The sequence below is a fragment of the Hevea brasiliensis genome, chromosome 12 (assembly GCF_030052815.1).
Source record: "Hevea brasiliensis isolate MT/VB/25A 57/8 chromosome 12, ASM3005281v1, whole genome shotgun sequence".
Lineage (NCBI taxonomy): Eukaryota > Viridiplantae > Streptophyta > Magnoliopsida > Malpighiales > Euphorbiaceae > Hevea > Hevea brasiliensis.
The window spans coordinates 502,049-523,502 of NC_079504.1; the positions used below are offsets into that span (position 1 = coordinate 502,049).

Genomic DNA, 21,454 nt, shown 5'->3' on the forward strand with positions numbered 1-21,454 from the left:
TTAATATTATTTATTTATTAATTTTAAAGTATAATATAAATATAATTTAATTAGTCAAAATTAGCTTCATTCTATTTCCATTATCAAAACTTAATATTTCATATATTTATCTATTTAATTTATATTTTTTTATTCATTTCAAATTATTTAAAAATACACTTCACTAAATGAAAATAACGGTTATAGTTGTTCTCTTTGACATTAAAAAAAAAAAAAAGAATGTTGGATGATTTTTTATATGTAATACAAGTAGACATTACACACCCAACAATGACTGCATGATTGGGGTGGCTGAAGCCTTTGAAAATCAGGTTTGACTTCCAAGTTTGACAAGGATGGTGAATTCTCCGATTCTTTTGTGGTCTAAAGAAATATGGAAGAATATTTTAATTTAGTAATATTAAAATTATTAAGAATTATAAAATTATAAAATTTAATTTTATTTAAAAAAAAATTGGTGAAATTGTTGCACAGCTATCTAGTGAGTCCATAGATTCTTTTGCATTTGCACCCACCACTACCAATGGCCTTACAAAGGAACAAAAATATAATCATGTATGCAAATCAAAATACAGTTGCTATTTTCATGATTCATTGGATAGCCTATCAAAAGCTTATTTACATAAGAAGAGGATGGTTATCCTCCATTACATGAAGTAATTATAGTATCGAGCAAGTAATTCAATTTAAATATGTTTTTTTAATATAGAAAATTAGCCAGTCAATATCTGATTACATATGACTATATATATGCATTTAAAAGAAGATTAATAAAAAAAAATGAGAAAACAATAAATTAAAAAATAATAAGAATGGTTATTATTATTTTTTGGTCTCGACCTAATCGCTCGTTCGATTCATTGAGTGCGGATACAGGAGAGTCATCTCCGTGCCTGATTCACTCGTTGCCATCCTTAAAGAAAGTATAAAACCCCCCCTTTTTTTTTTCTAAGTAAAGGTTCGGTTAAGATGCCTTCTAATCATGTTCACATGGGACGACTCAATACCAATATAATAATAATAATAATAATAATAATAATAATAATAATAATATATTATCATGTAATGACATATACAAACGTGTATTCCTGAAATGCTAAAATTAACCTGGGAGTTTGATGCATGCTACTGCCATTTCTCCAAGGAATATCTCATGTTTGGAGGACCAGTTCCTGAAAGCCTATCTGTCATGTCTGGGAGCTAAAGTGGTGTGCGTGTCCAATGAGAAGAGAAGTTTGGCTTAAACGAGAGTGACCTTCAACAATCAGAAACAATGCACACATATCGATTAGGAGGTCACCCTTAGAACGTCAATGCATTGCATGCTGCACTCTTTGCTTATTTTATATACTCCTCGATTGTGATTGAACATCTTATTTTCGCTTATTATATTGCTGCTTAAATCCAACGCTTTTGGAGCTCATATACTATTTTGGAATATCAAATTATGAGTTTATTCTCTTATAATTGATAGTAATTTTTACTTAATGGAATCAATATTTTTTTTGCCAAATACATCTACTCTTTAGGAATTTTTTAGTAATGACAATTAAAGATATTTTCATATTAATTTATAAATACTAAAATTATATTATCTTTTTAGCAGGGTAGCTATCAGAATAGGCTAGATTTTTTTTTATTCAAAATTCATATGAACCGAGTAAAAATTTTCATTAGTCTCAATTTCAATTCAGTTCATTTTTATTTAAACTTAAGTGTTGATCGAGTTTTAAAATAAAATTGAAATTGAGTGAAAGGTTGATTTCAATATAATTTTGAATTCAAATTAAGTGAATTTAATTTTAATTTTGAATCAAATTAGGATAATATCTAATCTCCAAACAATTTTAAGACCACTTTTAAATATTATTATGATGCATTTAAAGTTTTAAATAATTTTATAATACTCTTCAACAAAATTAAATTCTAAAGAGAGATTTATATTCTTAATAATTGGACTAATCCTATTGAATACTCCTTTCTTTTCAATTTCTTCTTTTTTTTTTAAATCCCATTTGAAAGAAAGGGTACCTTTTCCAAGCCTCGAAGGGAGGCCAAACAATGACTCTTGAGCCTTAATCGATATGAAACATTGTTAATTATGACCCGTAGAGATCTGAATTTATTTGACAAGATTCTTAAAAGTTCCTGCAATCTTCTTCAAGTTCCGCGTAACATAATTGTTAGCACCGTGTGCTGTATCTTCATCGATTTCCAAACACAAATTTCAAGTCAGAGAGTCGTAGCAGTGAAGATATAGAAGATTTTGCAAATAAATGACCCACGTGAGATCGACCCACATGCCTTGACAACTGAAAACCAGAGAACGGGTGGCGAAACATATGAGCCAATTTCTTGCATTACAGAGCTCCTATTAGCTAGCGACAGCCAAAAACTCGCCTTTCTGCTCTATGATTAGTTAGGTAGCCTTGCCATAGCCCATGTAGTAGAAACGCGATATCTCTATAGCGCGTTTCTCCAACTCGTATGTTCAAATCTATGGCATTTTTAATCTTTTAACCCCCAACATGGCCATCCAGGCATGTCATGACTTGGGTTCTGAATGAAGAACCGACGGTGCATGCTGCCCTGCCCCATAATTGTAACTTAATTCAATTCAATATCCTCCAATCAAATCTTGTCTTATTAGTTAACATGTTAAAGCAATTAATGTCAATGTACGTATGTACATCTATATATAGCCTTGTTTAATTCGATGGTCGCAGTTACCTTTTAACAGTCGGTGATCAATGAATGAAATATTAGCAAATAATTACAATGTAAAAATTAAAAGCTAATAATAAAAAATCTTAATTTTTAAAAGTATAATTATAATTATAATTTTAAACTGCTAGTTATTAACTTTAGAGAGTTGATATTTATTGAACATTCTAAATTAATTATTAAACTTTAAAAATTAAAAGATGACTTATAATTAGGTGTGAGTTAAATTCAATTTAAATCAAAAAATCAATTAAATTGATTTATTTAAAATTTTAATTTGATTTTTAAAAATTTTAAAAATATTCAATTTTATTTTATATAATACAGACTCTTAGAGTTTATTTGGTTGCTACTAAAATTTAAAAAGTATTTTTTAAAAATATATTAATTAAAAGTATTAAAAATTAATTTATAATTAAATTTATATGTTTTAATTATAAAATTTTAATTAAATAATAATATAGTTTGTTCATAATAATTTTTATTAATATTTAAAAAAAAATGCTTGTTTATTGAGAATCTCAATGTCAGACCGGCCCAAATGGGGCAATAACATGCAGAAGAACGCAGAGTAAGACGTTAAAGTAGGTCCCACGATCAAAGGAGCCAGCGTGCCTACACTACGTGTGTCCCCTCTCCAGTTGAAACGGTTGGTCTGGTTAACTAAACAGCTCAGCTGGATGGAACTCATCCCCTTCCCTCCTCTATATATATCTTCGTTCTCTGTTCCTTTCTTCCTCGCCAAAAACTTTTTACCTTCAAATCCTGAAACACTCTCCTTGTACTGAAAATGGTAGGCGTATTCAAGCGTTCTCTTTCATTTCCTAATCAAATTCCCAATCGCCCGCCAAAACCATCCCTCCCTCACCACATCAGATCCATCAGTCTTCCCTGCAGATCACACCCTTTAATTTCCCGGCTCAGGAATGGGATCTCCGAGCTCAGAATTTGGTCTTCCAAATCTGATAACCGAACCTCCTCTTGGCTCTGCGATGGATTGACCCGCCTTAAAGAGGTTCATGATTCTCTTGATGATATCCTCCACCTCCCTCAAACCCAAGAATCCCTTCGCTGCCAGCCCACATGGGTTGAGAACCTTCTTGAAGATTTTCTCCGATTTGTTGATGTTTATGGGATATTCCAAACATCGGTTTTGGCTCTCAAAGAAGAGCAGCTTGCTGCTCAGGTTGCTACAAGAAAGAGAGACGATTCCAAGATTGCTTCGTACATTAAATCCCGCAAGAAAATGGCTAAAGAGATGTCTAAACTCGCCTACACAATTCGAGATATCTCAAGATGCTCAGTTCCTGGATTCGATAAACTGTCTATAACTGATGCTGAATTGGCTAGCGTCATTGGAGATGTTATTGAAGTGACAGCATCAGTTTCAGTTGCCCTTTTCAATGGAATCTCTTTGTCATTTGCTTCGAAAAAATCTTCTTGGATGGGAGCGATGATGAGATTGCCTAAAAGGGCAAAGAAAGCGAAGATGGAGGAAGGAATTCAAGAATTGCAGCAAGTTAATGCAGAGAGCTTGTGCGGGTTAAGAAAGAAGGGAGATGAAGAGGTGAGAATGGTTCTCAAGAGGATGCAAGATTTGGAAGGCTGTATTGGTGGCATCGGAGGTAGAGGGGAGCAAGTGTTCCGTAGCTTGATTAACACTAGAGTTTCATTACTCAACACTCTCACACGGTAGAGGGAATGTAGCACTGTGTTTCTCCAATGGAAAATATTTCATATTTTATTCAGTGTCCACAAATTAACACATATCCAATACTACTGTATAGTGTTCATATTTGAAACTTCACTATATCCTCCAATTAATATTTTGAAATCAGTACCTTGTTTATATAATTCTAAATAATCACTGTGCTCATGATTAGTTATGTCATTAGTCCGATAGCTCAATAATATATATAATTCTGCATATGTATACAGCTGTCTAATTTTAACCATCAAATATCATTTTGCGTGATTCACATATTTCATTTGTATAGGGATAATAGAATCTAAACAATAGGGTTGAGTTGTTCATAGTTTGACTTGACTTTATTTTTCAATGCCAACATAAAGAGAACAAAAAAGAAGTGGTTGCCTCATAACCTTAAATGTGCCAATCTTATGCCTCCATGATGGCTTAATTATGTTCAATTTATTCTCTCTCTCTCTCTCTCTCTCTCTCTCTCTCTGTATAACTATGGGAAAAAGGTTTTTTTTTTCTCCTTTTGTTTTTAAAATAATATTATTTTATGTTTTTTTTTAATTTATTATTTGCTTAAGTAGTTGAATGAAAAAAGAAAAAAAAATTGGTTGAATAAATATAATGAAAGAAGGGATTTTTTTTTCCCTTTTCCCTGGAATAAATTACCAGTCAGTTTCTTTTGCCTAATGTTCACATGCATGAAGTGATTACTTAAATTGTTGTTAAGAAAAATGTTATCTTAAAAAAATTTATTAACAATTTTTATATTTTAATTTAATGTGTTTTAATTATAAAAATTTTAAAACTGTAAAATAAATTTTTTTAATTTTATTTTATTAACATAATTCTAAACCTAACTTTTTAATATTATAGCAAAAAATAAGACATGGGAGAGTAAAATATATGAAAAGCCCAAATATTGATTGGGAGGGTTTAATATCATCTTTAAAAAATGGGATAAGTCTAACTTACCTAACAATAAATTCAAAAAAAGAGCGTGTCTAAAAATCATATAAGGGGTGCATTACCCCTATTTCACGTGGATTATTAACAAAGAGTATTGATAAATAACTCAAATTGAGCCATCTTATCTCTCTCCTCTTATACTTTATGATATAGATTTCAAATTAAATTTTATTTATTTAAAATATAATATATAAAAATTTATAAATAATATTATAAAAAATATATTTTATATTTAATTAATTATTTATATAAACTAGTTTGAGTAACAGATATCAAACATACAAAACTTGAACTTGACTTGAACACTTAATATACTTGGTGTTATTGACGAAGGAAGAGGAAGAGAAATAGGGTTCTGCAAGTAAGGAAATTAACGTTATGGTCAAATGAGTTCAATATGAGTTAACATTAAAATTTTCAAATATGATTCAGTCATTGAATCGATAAAAAAGAGAATTAAGAGTTTAAAATTCAATTGCAGATACATCAGGATTTAACCAGTATACTATTGGATAAATATTAATATATGGATTAATAATATTTTAAAAACAATAATAATGTATTATTATAATTAATAGGTTAATATATTTTACAAATAATTTAACTTATAATAAAATAAATATTTAGAGTAAAAATTAAAATAATCATTTTAATATCAATGAAATTTGAATAAGAAACTACTTAAATAATTTAAAATAGTATTAAAATAAATTATCTATGCCGTAAATGCCAAAAGGCACATATTGACTAAGTGAAAATGTTACAACCAAACCTATGGGCCAGACCGGCACTAGGACCTGGGCTAACCTAAAGTCTCCGAGGCCCGTAGTAAGCCTAACTATTCATCAACCCAACTCTAAGGCCCATTTGGGCCTAATTTCAAGAATTTAACCGGACAGAGTCCGATCATAAAATGGACCTTTCAACGGGGAATTTTTGACTCACCCGACTTGTAAACACACTATATAATCAATTGGGGAGCTCAGCTCACCCTCCACATACTCATAATAACATAAAGTCAAATGAGAGCTCAGCTCCCTCATCCAATTCAACATACATGCATTTAATAAGTTTACAGGTCCAACATGGCAAATTATATTACAGACCCAAATCAAATAAATATTTTTAACACATACGGAAATTTTAGGAGTTAACATAATTACACAAACATAAATAAATGACCTGCGAAGAAGAAAAGCAGGTTAACCACAACAATAATCCTCCTGTAGCCTGAAAAATAATTAATAGGAGTGAATGTTCGACTCAAAGAGTAAAATATCAATTTTAACCATAATTTCTATAACTATCTAAAGCTAATGCACCCTGTAGAGTGAAATGCAACATCGGTAATATTTTCACATCATAACAGTAAAAAGGTAATTTGGAGCACTCACACACCCGATAATGTCAAACAATACATATATGGGAGCTGATCCCCTATACAGCCCTCTTAATCCAAATTGTGCCAGCGAAGAACTCAAGCTCGGACTTTCGCTTAATAAACCAAATTAGGGTCCAGCGAAGAACTCAAACTGTGTCTACCCCAAAGGACCGGGTCCCAGCGACGATCTCAAGCCATGTCTACTCGTCTTGTCCATAATCAACACCACACCACACGCACGCCAACTTACGCACACTGCTCTAAATTAACACAACAACATCCATGGCACTTTAACAATTATGAAAGTAACATAAAATGTGCCTAGAGTTTAACTACATAGATATATACATATAAGTGATGCATGGGCATGCTTGAACATATAATAATATAGAAATTACAATTAAAATTAATATTTTACTCACAGACTCAACCGAAGTCACTGTGGCGGCTGAGCAGAGGAGGAAGGCTGTCCCGGCTCACCTGACAATTTTATTATAATTATTTAATACAATTGACTCAATACAAACCAAGAAAAGACCAAATACGTCCTAAGTCGTGCCGAAAATCCAGCAGAGTCTCCCCTATACCTAGGACCTACCCAACTTGCAAAAAGGCTTAAAACACACTTCTCTATCCACAAACCATATATCCACAACTCAACCACATCACATAACCCCTCCTGGGCCCATCCAAACAGTCATCAATCACAACATGTAAAATTACAGTTTAATCCTCATAATTTAACACTCTTGCAAAAACTACCCAAATGAGTTCTAAAAATTCTAAAACTTTGCCCCGCGGTCCTTAGCAATATTTCTATGCTAATACAAAAAGAATCATAATTTTTTGAGCTACCACGAATATTTTATGAATTTTTAATCCAATTCAAGCACTAGAAAATCACAAAAAAGCAAGGTTCGGGTTTACCTATGCTGATTCCGACTCTGGAAACGTGCTCGGGATGTCTGACAATGGTGGGGTAGCCAAAACCTCGATCTAATTCTAAGACTTTTTCGGTAGCCGGTCTGTCTAGCCAGAATTTCATAGACCTGAGCAACCGTTGAATTTCAGCGAATTGAAGGTACCTACACGAAGCTCACAACACGGGGGTTAGTATATAATTTTTATGGAATTTTCTAAGCTCATTTAATGCTTGAAAAAATATTACGAAGTTTCGTGGGACCCATCGAAAAATGGTGTCATAAAATTTCGAAATTTATAATGCCGTGAAGCTCTCGACGAGTGAAGCGCTCTGGTACTCTCAGTTTTCTCGTGGGGTTCACGGTTTGCGAGGAATCTAGCCCAAAAATTGAAATGGGCTAAAACTTCCTAGACAAAAATTGGGCAAACTGCTCCATGGATTTTGGTGTTCTTGGTGTCTATGGAAAGCTCTCGAAGTGTAGATGGTGTTTGACACAAGACCCGACCCAATCGGTAGCCGGATTAGCCAGATTTTGGCTGGAAAGGCGAGGCATCGCGCTGCTTGTCGCGTGGCTTCGCGCGCGTTTTTCTGGCATTCCAGGAAGCGTCCGGCGAGAAGGGAAGGGTGAGGCGGCGCGCCGGCGAGGTGGGGAGGCTGGGGTGGCGGCTGGCCGGCCTGGGGAGGAGGGAGGAGGGAGAAAACGGGAGAGAGAGGAAGGAGGGTCGGGACGCGCAAGGAAGAGAAGAAAAGAAGGGGGGAGGCCGGTCCGATCCGATTCAGTTCGATTCGTTCAGTTCGATTCAGGATACAAAATTTTGAATTTTCACTCTACCTTGAGACCGAAAACGAGGCCCAAAAATTTCAAAAAAATTCTAGAAAACTCAAAAAAATTCGTAGACTCCAAATATATTTTAAGTTTTGTCACTTGGTCTTTAAATTAATTTTTAAAAATCATCAAAGTTTTATATTTTCGAAAAATCGAACCAGATTTCTAAAACCAGAAAAATCTCAAATAATTTTTCAAATTTTAATTAAAATAAAATATCAATATTACTCACAAATTAATAAATTTAAAAATTAAGGGTGTTATAGAAAATGTTCTTTTATTTTCTCCCATAAGTTGAGGGTTCGACACCTATTAAAAAAAAAAGCTACTTTTTTTCAAATGAAAAAGACTTGTGATTTTTAACCAGATCAAACTGACGAGTGGTCCGAATTTTGATTAATTCAGCTCAACTGGCCAGTTTGGTGTATATTGAAATTAATTAAGATTTTCAAATCCAACTTGGTCATTAAATCGATGAAAATAAAGGGTTAAGGGTTTAAGAATTAATCAGAGTTGAATCAGAATTTAACAGGTATATTATAAAATAAATATTATAAAATTAACAATATATAAAAAAATTAATAATTCAAGTTAATGTATTAATATATCATATTATTAAAATCATTAATTATTTAAATTATAAATGGATAAAATTAAGAATTTTCAATTTTCTTTGTAATAATTATAGATTAATAATTTTTAATTATTTTAAATTAATATAAATAATTTAAATAATGGAAAAAAATTTATTTTATAAATAAAATGGAAGTAAAATATTAAAGATAAGCATAAAATGCATTCACTATATATTAATAACTAGTCAATAATGCAGACATACATTAATATTAATAGTAGAGAAGAAATTAAAAAAAGGTAAAGAAAAAGTAAAAAGTCCAAATCATAAAAAATTATATACAATTAAAAACTAAGTTGTTAGTTTTGAAAGACGGCATGAGATATATATATATATATATATGTATATGTAAAAGATTAACTGAACATTGTAGTAGTTTAGGTGGTTCCTTTCCCACATAAGAGAACTAAAGTTGTGGGATCTAACCCACTAAATCCCACCTTATTTTGCAAATATTTTTCAGCTGGCATGGTTTTCAATTATTAATAAAATCGAACCAAATTAAATTTTAATTTTTGATTAAACCAGTCTGATTGGCTGGTTTAATTTAATTTTAAAATAATAGAATTAATTGCTTCTTAAAATTAAGCTGAATTAAATTTTGATTTCCAATTAAATCGTTCTAATTGGGTAGTTTATTTCAATTCTAAAACAATGGAATTAATTACTTCTTAAAATTAAATAAAAAAAAGATGATGTAATTTAAATTTTAAAAAGTAAATAGTTAAATGGTTTATAAGGCTCAGATGGCTTAAATGACTCATAAATCATGGATAAATTTTAATAACTATCTCTGAATTTATATAGTTGTAACACTACAGTTCTTTAATTTTAAAATGTAATATAAAACTTCTTAAACTTTTAAATTTTATACAGTAAAATACTTATGACTTTCAATTATTGATTTTCCAGTTAGAAACTGATGTGAACAGCTCCCAAATGGTATTTTATCAATATTTCTCTCTCATTTCTTATGCAATGTTAAATTTATTATCTCTACACGTAAAAAATTATTCTGTCCATAGAGAGGATAATGATTCAATTTACATATAGCTTGAAAGAGAGAAAAGATAAATACTGACTAAACTCTATACTGAAACTATTCTGGTCAGCGTCTAATTGAAAAATCGGTAATTAGAGGTTAAAGGGATTTTACTGTATAAAATACAAAAGTTGATAGGGTTTTATATTACATTTTTAAGTTGAGGAGCTGTAATATTATAACTAGATAAGTTTAGGAATGATTGTTAAAATTTATCCCATAAATCATTGAAATGGTTAATAAAGTTAAAACTATAAAAAAAAACTTAGAGCATTTGATAAACTTTTAGCTAAAATTACTTTCTTCACTCATTTGAGTTAACTCAATTTGAGCTTGATACCGTTATTGTATTAACAAATTGCCATCTTATGCCTCCATGATGGCTTAATTAATTAAGAATAGAGATTAGAGCATGATTAAGAGTTTTGCAGTACCCAAATAATTGATTCTTCATAATTAAAAGGACCAATGTTGGGGTCCATTAATCTAATGTATTTTGTTTGTTCTTATCCCTTTCGTAAGTGCACTTTTTAACTTGTTTTGTTACTATGTCCATGTGATCATTCGGTTTAGTTGTAGGGTGTTTTTAATATGAACAAATCTCATATAAAAATAAATTTAATAAATATTAAATTAAATATTTATATTTTATATAAAATTAAGTAAAATATATATAATAAATATATGAGTATAATTATAAATATTTAATATAAAAATTATTTTATTTATTTTCATTTAAAATCAAATTTATATTAGCAATATTCTTAATTTTTTAGGTAATTAATCTTAATTGGTTTGTTGAAAATGTAATAATGAAACAAAAAAAAAAGAGACAATTTTTCCCTTAAGAAACAAAGGTATCCAATGTTGTCTGTTCAATTTATTGTCTCTCTCTGTATATAACTATGGGAAAAAGTTCATTTTTTTTTTAAATAATATTATTTTACGCTTTCTTTTTTTTTTTAATTTATTATTTGATTAAGTGGTTGAATGAAAAAAAAAAAAAGTTGGTTGCATAAATATAATGAAAGAAGGGATTTTTATTTTCCCTTTTCCCTGGAATAAATTACCGGTCAGTTTCTTTTGCCTAACGGACACATGCATGAAGTGATTACTTAAATTGTTGTTAAGAAAAATGTTATCTTAAAAGAATTTATTAATAATTTTTAAATTTTAATTTAATATATTTTAATTATAAAAATTTTAAAACTACAAAATAAATTTTCTAAATTGTATTTTATTAACATAATTTCAAAACTTATTTTTTAACATTATAGCAAAAAATCAAAGATGAGAGCATACAGTATATTGAAAGTCCAAATATTAATCAGGAGACTTTAATATCATTTTTAAAAAATGGGTCAAGCCTAAATTATCTAATAGTTAATTAAACAAAAAAAGAGTATTTAAAATCATGTAAGGGTACATTACCCCTATCTCATGTGGATTATTATCAAATTGCCATCTCTAATTATTGGTTCCCAAGTGAGCAAAGTTGCTTTCAACACAACAAACCAAACTTTCAAAATTCTGGTCCCTGAATATTACCCAAAGGCAAACAACCTAGGTACTTGACCCTTTCGAATCGGACCGTTGCAAGATGTACAATGGTTTCTCCTTTTGGCTTTTGTATTTGTCTCAATACTGTATCAAACGTTACTCAAGCCCCTTTGCTCCTATTGCTCAACGCCTAGCACAAAAGTAAATGGGCTGCAACCAGCCAGCGTGCAGGAAGTTGGGCAGAGAGGCTTTTGCCATGCAGTAGCTCGTAGCAAAGTTGCAAGAACACCTAAAATATAATAATGGGATGTGAATTATGATATCAAAAAACACTTTCCTGCTGCATACGTATATGCCACTAGTTAAAAGTATTGCCTTTCCTAGGAATTAGGACAAAGGTTTAGAATGGGAAGACATGGCTTCTCTTCTACGTCCTCAAAAACACATACCAAAAAGGAAAACACAATACAGACAAAGCCCTAATGAGTTGGAATTCCACTTCAATCTCTTTTTAAGATAGTGTCAGATTCAAATTCACCATCTTCTCATTTTCTTAAATGCTTTTTAACCCTCTGTAATTTCTTGCCTATTCAGCATGGCTTGCTGAAAGCCACATGCAAGGTTAGAATTGACAGTTGCATTTCTATGATTGAAGGGGACCAGATGGTCCCCGTCATAATCCTTAAAACTGAACTGTTCAATTTCAATCAAATTTAAAATTGATTTATATGCAGCCAATATAATTTAATTTTGATCTAATTTAATTTCGAATTAGACCAATCCAATTCTTGAGCGTAACCGGATCTTGGGCATGATTAGCAGCCATGCATACACCAACTGGGCAGAAAGAATTACAAAGCTGAAATGCATTCCCTCCAGGAGATATGCTTTATCTTTTTGGCTTTTCACATTTTGGCTCAATCAGTATAATTAAAGAGTTGAACTTTTGTTGATCATCATTCATCCATAAAAATAAAACAAACTACCAAATTATGATTAGTATTATAATCATTTTTTGGTTTGAAAGCAAAATCTTCCTTTTAGCTTTGTCAAATCCTCCATGATGTGTGGCTTACTGGCTTTTTTAGTGGCATATAAGCAAAATTGAAAGGACATTCACATATTTGTTTTGTTTGAGAATTCAGAGATTGAATTGAACGTTATACATTCCATTTTCAAAAGGGGTAAAGACATTTAATTTAAAATTAAACCCAAAAGGATTTAATTTGCATACAACTACATCCTATCATATCAATCAACAAATATAAAGGTGGTAATATAGGACTAATGCAGACAGAAATATGCAACAATAATAACAAGGTGCCACCACCTAACTAATTATATTGCTGGGTCTGCCAATGTAATTAACATTTTCCTCCTTTTTTAGGTTTTAATTTTAAATACTTGCTTCCAAAATTATCGCTCTTTTTTTAATTTAATATATAAGTCGTTGTCTCCTCTCATTACACTCCAAAATAAAAATAATATTTATTTATCATATTAGTGCAAAGAGTTGAATAGAGATGAAATAAAATTGTCTTACTAAATTAATCACCAGACTATTATGCTCATTGATAAAATTATCCCTTCATCTAACTCAAGCTTGTGAAATTGTGATTATTTAGAAATTGCTTCCAATGTTCATGGTAATTTAATATCTTCATTATTTTTAAAAATCTTTAAAGTAAACAAAATAAAAGAAAAAATAAAAACAGTGTAAACAAAAATAGTATACTTGTGCTGGTGTTGTGAAAAAAACTAAAGAGACGTTATATGCCTATCCCGCCACCCACCGCTCCGAGAGTGAGAGTCCGTGAAAGCTCACCATAGTACACTTCTGCCTTTTTTGTCTCTCTTTCTTCCTTCCTTAATTCCAAATTTCTGCACAACTCATACCAAATTAACTGCACATTATATTCATTTCTCTGTTAATTCTCTCTTCGCTCCTACTACTACATTGTGCTTGTCTTGTTCAGCGTTTCTTGAATTAACGGTTACTTGATGGGTTGCTCCACCTCCAGAATTGACCATCTCCCGGTGGTGTCCCTTTGTCACGACCGCTGCAAGTTCCTCGACGAAGCGCTCTATCAAAGCTATGCCCTTGCCGATGCTCATGTCGCCTACATGCAATCCCTCAAGGCTCTTGGCCCCTCTCTCTGCCGTTTCTTTGATCAAAACCTTGGTACTAATAATCACTCCAACTGTGATTCCCTTGCCACTAGGCCTAATCCCTCCAAGTCTTCTCCTTCACCTGATCACCATCCCTCGAGTTCAAACTCTGAGCCGCACCTCGATTTTCCTTCTGATTCAGAGGACGATGAATTTAAGGACACAGATTTTGATCTTCTTCACCGAATTCACCCCAATTATTTTGACCGCCAAACCCCGACTCCATCCATATCAGATTCATATTCTTATAGTGACCATAATAAGTTCCATCATTGCGCAAATAATGGCAGCCTGTTTCATTCTCGTGAATCTCCTTACAGTGTATCCTCTCCAGACGGTGGTTCTGCTTGGAAAACACCCTCGCCTCCTCCTCCCAGTGGCTCCACTTGGGAGTTCTTGAATGTCTTCGATACATATGAGAGCTATGAATTACCGATTAAGGATAAAGAAGGGATTCATGAGCTTAAAGATAAACTAGAGAATAAAATTAGTGGAGATTCCGTGAATTTGGCGGGACAGCAGAAACCAAGTAAAACCAAAATGACGGTACAAAGCGGTGATGTGAAGCTGTATGAGGTTCATGTGGTGCATACGAATGTTGTATCGGAGAAAGAGAAGAAAGATTCGGCCGAGTCGAAGAATCAAAGCATCCCTGAGGTTATGAGGGAACTGGAGGCTCTCTTCGAGAGAGCTTCAGATTCAGGAAATCAAGTATTAAAGATCCTTGATACAGGAAAATTCCGCTACCATCGCAAGAATTCTATCTATCAAGGTGAATTTCTCCATTTTTGAGCATCGATTTTCTTGTTTTCTCTGTTTTCAGATGTTGTTCAAAGTAAATCTGATTGTTCTTTGTTCCTATAGGAGTTCCTTCCAAGATGCTGCATGCGTTGACCCCATCCTTCCTTGTGATACCTTCTAAAAATACCGAGTCCTCGTCTACAGAGAAGATTGGCTCTCTTGGTCTGGGCTTTGATGAAGATTTGGCTGTGATTTCATTGAATTTGTCTTCCACTCTCAAGAAGCTATGCATGTGGGAGAAGAAACTATATGATGAAGTCAAGGTACGCTTTACTCTTTTCCGAGAAGTTTTAATCTCAGTAGCTCTTCGTACGTTGCTTGCTTTACTTTTTTTTCCCTTCTCTTTCTTGGAATGCATGCTGGTTAACTGGTAGAAACAGGCAACTGCTTTTCAGATACAAACTTAATTAATTTGCATTTCTTTTTATAACTAAAGCAATCGACAGCTTTCCTCATTCCTTGTTATGTTCACGTTCTTGTTGGCTTAACTTTAATATGCATTATTATTTTCTGTAAAACAACAATAGCTAGAAAATTTCTTTTCAATTATGAGGATTCTGGATTAACTGTGCTTTATTTTTGAACTTGTCAAGAAGTGATTTCTTATGTTATTTTTACGGGTGATAATGGTGTGTTCATTTCATTGTAATTAATGCAGGCTGAGGAAAAATTGCGTGTTATGATTTCAAGGACCTATAGGCAGATGAAAAATATTGGCATGAAAGGTGAAGACGCAAAAGAAGTTGATTCTGCACGAACTTTAGTCAGGGCATTATCTACTAAAATCAAAGTTGCAATTCAAGTTATTGACAGAACATCGATTGCTATCAATAAGCTAAGGGATGAAGAGTTGTGGCCACTAATTGGTGAACTGATTCAAAAGTATGTCTCATTCATGTTCATACAACTAAAGCCACTGATTTACTGTCTGCTTATTTATTCCACTCATGGAGATAGGTTATACCGTATTCTTTCTTTTTTTTTTTACCATAGTCACAAATAATGGCACCCTTCTCTCACATTTATACTGTACACTTCTTCCAGTTTTATAGGTGGGTCCCATTTATGACATGATAGGGAATGATGCACTTGCTTTTATTTTTTGTATTTTATATAATTTCAGTACCAAAATTGAGCATAATAGAAGACCAAATAGATTTATTTTTCTTTTTAGTTTTAACGTACCAATGAAGGTCTAGAAATTGTAAAACTCGAACTGTTCACAGCTACGACCCATCAGAACTGGCGGAAGATGCTAGTAATATTTAACAGTTTCGGATTCCTGGGACTGCTTGTCTGCAACAACTGCTTGGATTAAGTTTACTTGCTGGCTATTTCTCGCTTATGAACATATAATTAGAGCTGTTAACTTCAATCTTTGTTGTTATAGGTTACTTGAAATGTGGAAAGCCATGCTAGAATGCCACAGGAGTCAATCCCAAGCAGTTGTGGAAACTAGAGGTTTAGATGCCATTTTATCCAATGGAAAGTTCAGTGAAATTCATTTGGAAGCAGGAATACAACTGAAGATTGAAATTCAGAACTGTAATCTGAGCTTTTCCAATTGGATCAGTGCCCAGAAAGGCTATGTCAAGGCCTTGAATGGATGGCTTCTAAAATGTCTTCCACACGAACCTGAAGAAATGCCTGATGAAACGGAACCATTCTCTTCTGGTAAGGCAGGGGTGCCTCCTGTGTTTGCGCTCTTTAACCAGTGGTCACATGACTTGGGTTTAGTCTCAGAGATGGAAGTGATTAACTCCATGTACGGATTTTTCATGAGTATAAATCAATTAGTAGAAAGGCATTATATATACTTGCAGCAAAGACTGACAGCAGACAAAGATTTGGAGAAAAGAATAAAGATCCTAGAGAGAGAGGAGAAGAGGATGCAAAAGGTAATGCAAGCTCAAGGGAAGAAGATGTTTCTAGCCAGTGGGGATGCAAGAGGCACCCCTTTCCTTGGAGGGGCTGTGCGTCAGAGTGAGATGACCAACAGGAGTAGTCTTCAATCTAATCTGAAACAAATATTCGTCGCCATAGAGAAATTCTCCGCCAACAGTGTGCAAGTTTATAAGGAACTTCATGTGCATGTTGAAGAATGCAGTCTTACTCGAGGAGGGAAGCCAGAAGATCCTTAAAATTGTGCATTTGGGTACTCGTATGAGCATGATTTAACAAGGATTTTCCTGAAGCAATTCTTAGCTGATGCAGCAACACGAGGCTCAGTTTTTTTTTTTTTTTTTCTTTTTTCCATTAATAGTCCCCATCTTTTGCGAGTTTTACTGTCTGTAATAATATGAAGCAGAGCTGCAGACGTGCAAAACATCCTGGTAATCATGAGCTGTTTTAGAGTTGCCAAGGTTATTGGGAGAGAAGAAATGAAATGAGGGGTTCAAAATCAGAAAACCTCCTACTTTTGGAGTGTTTTATTGAATGAGGAAATGCAAGTGAAAGAAAGCACACGGCCACTGGGGTATGCTTCATTCCAATTTCCTTTTGACATTTCGATGGTTTGCAGATTTGTCATCAGCTGCCCGTAATTTGTCAGGTATATATCACTCTCACCGGAATTTTCAGCTTTCTCATTGGATTATTTAAATTAGTGTTCCAGTTAGCTCATATGTACCAAGGAATTATATGATCATACGTGATAGTTGTTTTTCTTATTGTTATTTTTTTTAATGCAAACAGAAAATATATATAATTCTTTTTAACCATATGGTTGGAGAAAGCGTTGGTCTCATTCAAGATATATATCTATTTTAAATATTTACATTTACCTGGAAAACTTCTAAACATCCGTTAAAATTATAAGGTAATGAGCCCATGAAGAATAGGCCAAATAACTAAGAATTCAATTCTTAATATACTCAATTTTAAGTTTAAATTCACTAAATATTGTTGGAGTTCTTTATAAGTGGGTGAGTGGGTGATTAGTACACTCTGCTGTAAACTTTAATAAATGTAAGGTTTCTTACTTTGGAATGAGATACCCTCTATCCCTAAACTTTACTTTGAAAAAAAAAAAATCTAAGGTAATGAAATGCCATCTATTTTTAAACTTTCTGTTGGGGAAACTGATAGAAAAGAATTTAAGGGAATAAAACTTGAATCATTTGCAGATTTAAGCTGATTATAATTTAATTAATTAGCTAATTTTTGAATTTAGTTAGCTAATTCTAATTATTATAGATTTTTCGTTTATTTTCTTTTTGCTATTTCTTTCTATTTCGGAAAAATTAGTGGTTAAATAACACAATTTTTTTAGAGTCTTCTTTCCTTTCAAATACTCTGTATCACAAATCTCCTGATAAGCAATTGTCAATGAGCAAGTATTGGTATAATAAATTTTATATTTTTGTGGATGTGTATTTTTGAAAGAATAAAATAAATTCTAAAAGGTGAGACTTAATTTTTAATATGATTCTAATTTAATAAAATCTGTGAATTAGTGGGCATATCAATTGAAGCTAAGCCTTTTAATTCCCACATCAATTGTTGATGTATGTATATATTAATTCATGAATATTATCTTGAATATTATCAAGATTCCTCATAATTAATAATTAACTGAAAGTGAATATTAATAAGAAAATTTGAAAAAGAATTGATGCTTGTTGATACTCGATGACATGGGAAATTTAGCTCAAACGATGATTCGACACGTTTTAAGCTTCAGAGACCTTGGACCAACGGGTCGACAGCCCAAGATCAATAATTTCATAGGAAGCTATAAAATTAAGAATTTTTTATGATTATTTAAATTAAAAATTATTTATATTTAACTATAATAAAATTATATTATAAAATAAAAATATAAATAAATAAATAATTTTTTTTTTGGCAAAATGATTAAATAATTTAATTACTCTTTAACTAATTGTTGTTGAAGAGCCCAAACATCAAAGTGAAAATCCCAAAGACCAAAGAAAGAAAAGACAAAAACCCTTAACCTACGCGTGGGAGTAACTTAGCCGTTTTTAACGCTCTATTACAATTGCATGATAACTTGAACACCAGGTCGTAGTTAGCGAGGTTACGCTTACGCAACGCTATTGTGGGCATCCCTTGACTCCATCCAAACCAGCAATTATTTATATTATAATTATTTTCTTTTTGTTTTTTTAGTAATAACAACATGAATTCTATTTTATTTGAGGATTTTTTGTGTGATTTTTCCTGTAGCTCACGGCAGCTGACGAGACAGATGACACATCAATATCAATCCATGGACTTGAGTGGGTGCATAGACATTGTTTCTTAAATAATAATTTTTAATAAAACTTGATTTTTTGATATTTATTTTTATAAATAATTGATTTTTTCGTTTTCGGAAAAAAAAAAACAGTATTGTTAAACTAGTAAAATGTTAATGTTATACATAAATAATTTATAATTTTTTATATTTAAATTTAATTTTTAATTATATTTTAAATAAAATAAATTATTATTATTGAATCAATTTTAAATTAAAATTTTTTTTATTTAATTTAATTTAAATAAATTTTTATTAGTTATAATAATAAATTTGTAATTAATTTATAAAATAATTAATTAAAATATATATTTAATTCTTTTTATACATATATTAACAGTAATTTTCATGATTATTTCATTTTATATAATAAAAATATTTTATTCAAAACAAAATATAATTTTTATGAAATTTTTATATTTTTTTCATAATTTATGTAAATTAATATTTTTTATAAATTACTAAAAATAAAAAAATAATATTATTTTAAAATTATATAAATATAATATTTTTGGTTATTAATATAATAAAAAATTAAATTACTAATAAAGAATTAAATTATTTAATTTTAATAATGATGAAAAAATAAAATATTATTATTAATTAAAAATAACATTTTATTATATTATTTTTTAAAAATAAAATTTTTTTATTAATCTCACATATTTTTATAAAATAATTCGTTAATAAAAATTACTATCACTTTATATAAATTTATAATATAAAAAAATTTAAAATATCTTTATTTTTTATTAATATAATAAATATTAAAAATACATATTATTTTTAAAAAATAGATTTCATAATTTTAATATTGTAATTTTAATTATTTTTAATCATCATTATTTATAGTTAAATTTTCGATACAATTATATTTACAATTTATATTTGACATTCTACTTCTATATAAAAATATAGTAAAGATGTAATTTATGCATAAAAATATAAATATTTAATTAAAATTTAAAAATAATTCTTTTGAAATTTAATGATAATAAAATATGGATAATCAAAATGCTAGTTACTTAATATATAATTGTAATAAAAAAAATATTCAAAAATTTAAGAAATATTAAATAATAAATTTATAAAAATTTAATAATTAAATAAATACTAATTAAATATATTAAATAAGTAAAATTTGAAAATTATAACTAATAACTTTAAAATAATAATAAAAAAATAGTACAAATAATAAAAAATTTAAGAGTATTTAGATAACATGAAAATATTTAGTGAGAAAAAAGTATTTAATGTGTATTAAATATCTCATATGTCATACTATATATCGATAAAACGAAAGAAAATTATTTAAATAAAATTTAATTTATAATTAAATATTATTTAATTAAAAAGCAATAACAAAATTCAAATTCAATTTTTATAATAGTAAAATATTTTCTATGGTCATTTCAATTAAATTATTATAAGTTGGTCATAATTATAATAATAATAATAAGTATTAATTAATCTTAAAAAATTAAAATAAAAAATATTAAATTATTAATATAAAAAATAATACATACTAAGTATAAATAAGTCAAATCTATATATTTTATTTTTATAACTTTTTATGTAAACTACATTTTTTATCTCTCTAAATTTTTAATAAAAATTTTATAATAAAAAATATAAAAAATATAATAAAAATATATATTAAATATTTTAATATTATTAAATTATATAATAATTGATTACGAAATTATAAATTAATGACCAATTTTCTTTAAACTAATGACATTGATAACCTATTATTATTATTATTATTATTATTATTATTATTATTATTATTATTATCATATTGTAAATTATTTTTTATTTTAAACTACTATTACTATTATTGTTATTATTAACATTAACATTTTTACATAAATTATTTATAAAAAAAATAATATAAATAATTTTTAAATATTATATTTGATCATAAAAAGTCATAATTTTTAAAAAAATTAAATGTTAAAGAAAATAATAATTTAAATCATAAATATTGAGATAGTATTATAAATAATAATAATAATTAAAAGATAAATAAAAAATTAAATAATGATTAGTATTTATAAATAATAAAAATAATTTTTAAATATTATATTTAATTACAAAATATTTTAATTTTTAAAAATTAAATTTTAAAAAATAATAATTTAAATCATAAATATTAAACTCGTATTATAAATAATAATAGTAATTAAAAGAGAAATAAAAAATTAAATAATAATAAATATTAAAGAGAGTTTTTATGATTGATTATGATGTTATAAATTAATAATTAATTTTTTACATAAATAAATTTTTTAAAAAAATAATATAAATAATTTTTAAATATTATATTTAATCATAAAAGATTTTAATTTTTTAAAATTTGAATTTTTTAAAAAATAATAATGTAAATTATAATATTAAGATAATATTATAAATAATAAATAATATTATAAATAATAATGATAATTAAAAGATAAATAAAAAATTAAATAATAATTAATATTTATAAAATAATATAAATAATTTTTAAATATTATATTTAATTAAAAA

General features: G+C 29.4%; 2 protein-coding genes across 2 annotated transcripts; both read left to right on the top strand.

Annotated features, from left to right (window-relative positions):
• The first annotated feature begins 3,415 nt into the window (after positions 1 to 3,415).
• On the top strand, positions 3,416 to 4,531 carry LOC110654312 (uncharacterized). The gene has a single exon (XM_021810246.2). It carries the CDS (start codon positions 3,515 to 3,517, stop codon positions 4,418 to 4,420), a length of 906 nt encoding a protein of 301 aa, XP_021665938.1. The 5' UTR covers positions 3,416 to 3,514; the 3' UTR covers positions 4,421 to 4,531.
• An 8,903-nt stretch (positions 4,532 to 13,434) lies between these two features.
• Positions 13,435 to 17,391, top strand: LOC110654375 (protein ALTERED PHOSPHATE STARVATION RESPONSE 1). Its single transcript, XM_021810337.2, has 4 exons — positions 13,435 to 14,638; positions 14,731 to 14,930; positions 15,326 to 15,549; positions 16,058 to 17,391. Exons 1-4 carry the CDS (start codon positions 13,699 to 13,701, stop codon positions 16,806 to 16,808), a joined length of 2,115 nt encoding a protein of 704 aa, XP_021666029.2. The 5' UTR covers positions 13,435 to 13,698; the 3' UTR covers positions 16,809 to 17,391.
• Positions 17,392 to 21,454: the final 4,063 nt, after the last annotated feature.

Bases quoted from the DNA above. Each gene is read 5' to 3' on its own strand.
- LOC110654312 (XM_021810246.2), top strand. From the start codon at position 3,515: ATGGTAGGCGTATTCAAGCGTTCTCTTTCATTTCCTAATCAAATTCCC.
- LOC110654375 (XM_021810337.2), top strand. From the start codon at position 13,699: ATGGGTTGCTCCACCTCCAGAATTGACCATCTCCCGGTGGTGTCCCTT. The intron at 14,639-14,730 runs GTGAATTTCTCC...TTGTTCCTATAG, and splicing joins CAAGAATTCTATCTATCAAG to GAGTTCCTTCCAAGATGCTG. The intron at 15,550-16,057 runs GTATGTCTCATT...TTGTTGTTATAG, and splicing joins ATTGGTGAACTGATTCAAAA to GTTACTTGAAATGTGGAAAG.